Source organism: Bremia lactucae, linkage group LG3, assembly GCF_004359215.1.
Source record: "Bremia lactucae strain SF5 linkage group LG3, whole genome shotgun sequence".
Taxonomy (NCBI): Eukaryota; Oomycota; class Peronosporomycetes; order Peronosporales; family Peronosporaceae; genus Bremia; species Bremia lactucae.
This window is the reverse complement of record NC_090612.1, coordinates 3,421,005-3,426,586: the sequence shown is the minus strand read 5'-3', so window position 1 is coordinate 3,426,586 and position 5,582 is coordinate 3,421,005. Positions and strand designations below refer to the sequence as shown.

The window sequence follows — 5,582 nt, the reverse complement described above, 5'->3', positions numbered from 1 at the left end:
TTTACCTCAGCGACCCGTGTCAAATCACGAGAGCAACTCAGATTTTGCATGCCTTCGGTGCTGCGTCCGGTCTCTTATTGAATGTATAAACAACCATAGCCATCGCGCTACATCCGGACGGTTTGTCATCGGATATTAACTGGAGATGGCCGATACAGCTACAGCCTGCTTCGTCCTTCGTGAGATACCTCAGATCACAGGTCGGCAGCAAGAACGGGGCCGAACACTCATGGACCATTGCGATACACCAACTGAAGACTCGGGTTCGACTTGCCAGTCAGAAGACGCTCACGATAGAACAACGAGCGATGGTGGCGTCGGCGGTTATTCTGCCGAAACTCCTATATATCGCAAGACACGCATGGCCAACCACACGAACGGTTCGACTAATGGAAAAGTACATTAAGTTCTGACAAATTGGACATTCGATGTACTACGTGGATGACGGGAACGGTGGCCGGACTACGGCGAAAGGAAGGTGGACTTGCTGTCCCAAATTTACGCGCTGAGCTCTTGGCATTATCTGCGGTCACAGTGTCACGCTAGGGCTCTTCAGCTACAAAGACAGGCTCACTTATTGGCGAAGTGTTACTCCACAATGGCAAGAAGCACGAATGTGCAGCGCAGAAGCTCACGATGGGATGGGCAGGACGAAGAGTTACGGGTTTCACAGCTGGCAGCACGCTCTGGGCAGCAGGGCGATGTGTGCTGGGGGAACATGGGGGGTCAGGCCATCACGGCGAGCATGTAGCTCAGATTGCCAGATTCTGTTCGCACATAGAGAAGCAGGTACCCACGAGTCTATTATGGGATGACACCTCATGAAAAATCGATCTCACAGCAATGCTGGGATCTGAGCTCTTGACAATCAGAAATTATTTCGCAACTCACTATGAATCGATACAAATTGTGTGGCTACCATATTTGAACCTGAATAACTTCCCGTTGTTCACGCCTACTGGAGTGATTAGACCGGGCGCTGAGATGAAAGTGATGTGGGGCCGAGGCATTGTGGTGAGTATTCTCGGTTGGCACAAGACTAGCAGGACAAAGTTGACTTTTACGGCGAAAGACTCACGCTTTCTGTCAGCTCTACGACCGCTATTAGTCGCACTCATTGCGAATTTTCTTGAGATATTATATAATCGTGAACAGGCCACCGTCGTCCCTGTCACAACGAAGCCACTGGACACGCCTTTCGAGGTCCACACACGTCCATCCACCATCAGTGATGGTACCGTGAATCTATCAGTTTTCACAGAACCTGGCCAGGTCTCTTACACGTTCGTAGTTGGCACATGGCAGGAGAAAAGCATTCTCCTCCAACAGTGGGCAGGGCAACAGTGCCGAATCGAGAAGGTTGGTCCACATCCGGCCCTGCACAGATTCGTTGACCTGAGGCGACGGAAAGGAGCGAAACCACATACACGCCAATACTACAAAGACGTGGTGCGCGCGAGTGAACGCAGAATCGGACTCCAGGAAGTGGCCAACCGAAAGGAAGCGTGGGCTGCGGACAATTCGCACATCGCCGAGGGGCTGGAGCCGTGGATTGGATAGACATCCGCACCATCACAGGTGCTACGGTATGGGTGACCCAGTTATTATACCGCATAAAGATGAGGGCGTTTTCTACGTGGGATACCGCTCGAACATAGCCGGCTACCCACTGCCAGAGTGTCGAGATCTCGGGATCACCAAGGCGCATATATGGTGGAACTGTCGAGCAGCGAGGACACTATGGAGGGAGTTTCTGGGGAAGCGGGTAGACCTCGGATTGCAACTGGAGGCTAATGATCCCCGTTCCATATTTGGTTTCAGGTTGCAAATGGTGCCAACTGGAATTAGGCAGGTGCTGCAGCAACTTTGTGGAAACTTGGCAGAGGCACAGAAGGAGAAGATATATAGCTGGTGCTATGACACCTTAAACGAGCGCTGGCGACTGGGAGTTTTGCAAACGCTTCAAGCCGTATGGAACCGACGATGCAGAAGCAGGGACGCGACGCTGGACAACTCGCTATGTCGTGCAATAGCCCTTCTTCGTGGTCGATTACACCAAGGGCGGCTTACGCTACGAGAATTCGTTTTGAAGGGATGACAAGATGAGGCGGTCTGTCGTGCGGCATGGGTCGTACATGCGACTTTTGATGGCACTTCCGGGAGGCTTATGGAGGAGCTCCGTTGTAGGGATGACATGGGGTACACAATACTATTCTTTGATGGGGGTGCGCGCGGGAATCCGGGAACCGGGGGAGCCGGAACCATCATTGTTGTGGGCGGATGGCCTCCAATCTGCCAGCTATTATATGGATGGGCAGCGTCTTGCTCGCTGCCTCCGCCACATCCAACAACGTGGCTGAGTTCAAAGGTCTCGTGTTTGGTCTTAGGAAAGCCCAGGCCTATAATCTGGATGGTCTTCACGTGGTCGGAGACAGTAACCTCATATTGGGGCACATGAGGAGGAGGAAGCCGCCGAAAGCACGGCATTTGCAAGACCTATACCGACAATGCAGGATAATCGCAGATCGGTTGAATATGGCCACATGGCAACATCATCTTCGCCATTTCAATAAAATGGCGGATGCTCTGGCTAACATTGCTATGGACTCAAAGAAGAGCACACAAATCATCCAAGCGGACGTGAAGCGGCTCCCCCCACGGTGGAAAACCGTCACGGAGGCACTACGAGGGGACTTAGGTCACTGGATCGACATGAATGGGACAGCGCACGTTGATAAGGTGCGCGGTGAAGCTGGATAACAGTAAGGCACGCCGTTGTTGTGTGCATGTGGTAGCATGTAGCAATACGTCGCTACCAAAGCGACGAGGGATGTGTAGGCCTTAGTCGGACGGACATTTTCGGGTCGTTAGGATAATTAAATGACTGTAATGTACCAAAAAATATATATAATGTCCTATACCTATTTATGGATAAGATTTCTAAACATTACTATATAAAGTAATGTTCTCCAAATATTATCTACCTTTTAGATAATATATTAATAAACAACCTTTAAGCGCTAATTTCATATAACGATACACCCCGTTACATCACACCTCCCTTAAACGACAATCACTCTGACTGTGATTGGATGGAGTGGTCACTATGTGACCACTTAATTAGAAAAGGATGTTGATTTGTCAAGGCCATCATTTTAAATTCCATCGCATGAAGAAAAAATTCATGCGGGGTGTTGATAGTACTGCGCCTTCGACTGCGGTTCGTGCAGCCGCGGGCGACGCACTGTTATCTCTTGCGGCAGACGGAACGTCTGCCGTAGTATCTTCTACTCGCGCAACACTAGATGTTGCGGGTGCACGTGGTGATTCACCACGTAAATACGACCCCTCTTTGGAGGTCGACTACGGGTGCGAGTCGGACGAAATGGCCGACTCGGGGAGAATAGAACAGTCGCCTGATAGACGTCAGGCGGCTGACTATGAGCCTTCGAATTGCCATCGTGATAAAAGGTCTTAAGGTACCCCTGCTTAAGTGGGTACCATTCAGGGGAGGGAAGACAGTAAAATGTCTCAGCTCGCCCCTGAAAAGAAGACGTGGCTTTTGCCAGAACGGCTAATCAATAGCTTGTCTGGAGAGACGAGTCTTCACAATAAATATCCCTTATTTATTGCGACAAAGCTACATGGCCTTAATTAAAGCGCGAAGAACTTTCGCGCTGTGGAAGATTTTTATCTCGATGCTTTTCTTAAGCATCGATGGTTTAGTGGCAACAATAAGCGAGATAAAGTCTCGCTTATGCAAGCCTGGAGCGCGTTCATTCGCAATGTCAAAGACATCGGACGCGAAGCCTGGCTTCAAAAACTTAACGCGAATCGCGTTAAGTTTGAGAAACGAACTCCAACCGGTGCAAAGTATAAATTGCATCGGTTGTCACGTGAGGCTGGGCTTCCATGCCTCACGTGGAGTGATCCCTGTCCGTGTTGTATTGACACACGAAGAGAGTAAAAGGGGATGTCTTTTCACTTTTTTCGCCCTGGGGAAGGGTTCGTATCTCTGATGAGATGCGGGATGCGATTGAAAGCGGATGTCTATTCCCTTTTTTTGCCCTGGGGAAGGGCTCGCATCTCTTTTGAGATGCGGGATGCGATTGACGTTTTGAAATCGATTTACAATCGCCAGGGGCGCGTGTTTTCCGATGGGCCTTCTGAACCATCGGATGGGTCTCGTCATACTGACGGACGAGGCCCTCAACGTCAGCAACCAGCTGGGAACGAGGCTCCCAGCTGTCATGTCAAGGTGGATAACCACGCCAGCGAACAAGATAACTCGTTCGCTGCCCCTTCCCCACATCACGGTGGTTCTGGATACGTTCCACAAGGAAACATTGATCACCGTGGGAATCCACCAATGGTTGTGGTGGAGGAGGGAAAATTAGATCCGAACCGTGTGTCGGATCTAATGTTGAAGATCGACAAAATCGATCACTTCTTCCATGATTTGGAGGAGGGACTTGACCACGAGTGCGGCAAGCGTCGCTCGTTGGAGCAGACGGTGCAGGCTCACCATATCGAGCGGTTGGAAGACCGTTTAAAGAGTGCGTACTCCATATTGGAGTACGAACGGAAAGACCACGCTGTTCGTGATGAGCTGTCGTCAGCTTATCGCAGTTTCGAGGATATTCGGAACCGGCATGAGAAACTCCACGTTCAACATGAGAATATGGTTCGCGATCACAAGAATCTTTTAGGGATTTTTGAAAAGGGTGGTCAGATCCGTCCTCGGAAGAAGCCGCGTACTGATGGTACGGTCGGAGCCGACCAACGTAAAACGTAGGATGCGAACGCATCCTACGTGACAATTCCATTGTGTACGCATTGCCTCTGCGATGCAGTACACGGAAAGGTCCAATGAACTTGGGTAGAAGTTTACTGCTACCCACAGTAGTGATTACACGCTTAGGTAGGTTTACCGAAGAGGGTAGCACTAGATCATTGACTTTAAACGAATGAACATTTGCTTTTCCTTGTTTGTCTGCATTCCGTTTCTGACGGTCCACTGCGTTAGCAATGGAATGAACGAAACGGATTATTGATTCTCGAGTTAGCAGAAACTCTTCTGCTAACTCATTTCTTTTGTCTTCCAGTTTCATAGTACCGGCGATTTGTTTCAGTACGCTTTGTGCGTACTGCCATGAGGTCATTCTCATCTTCGATGTCGATTTCTTCGACAACGATATCACTCGCGTCGTTGTTAATTTCGACGCGTGATGAGCATGAGCCAGAATTGAATTTGCTCGTGCGAGTCCACCCCCCCTTAAGCTAGAGAATCCCTCTAATTGGGTGGGTATGCAAGGATGGCGTAAGCCATTCACAAAGAACGGTGTATGCGTTGTAAACGCATGCACCGAATTGTTGGTGGCGAATTCGACCATCGATAAAAACTTGCTCCAATTCGGATACGATTGGACGTAACCTCGAAGCATCTCTTCGAGGACGCGATTTACGCGTTCTGTTTGACCATCCGTTTCTGGGTGATCGGATGTTGACATAGTCAGCCGTGTTCCGAGAGATCGGAACACGGATTGCCAGAACTCCGCCGTGAATCTCGGATCTCTATCCGA

General features: G+C 49.9%; 1 protein-coding gene across 1 annotated transcript; it reads left to right on the top strand.

Moving 5' to 3' along the window:
- Nucleotides 1–843: 843 nt before the first annotated feature.
- On the top strand, nt 844–1,560 carry CCR75_005130 (uncharacterized protein; the record flags this gene model as incomplete). Its single annotated transcript, XM_067963213.1, has 1 exon — nt 844–1,560. One exon carries the CDS (start codon nt 844–846, stop codon nt 1,558–1,560), a length of 717 nt encoding a protein of 238 aa, XP_067815123.1.
- Nucleotides 1,561–5,582: the final 4,022 nt, after the last annotated feature.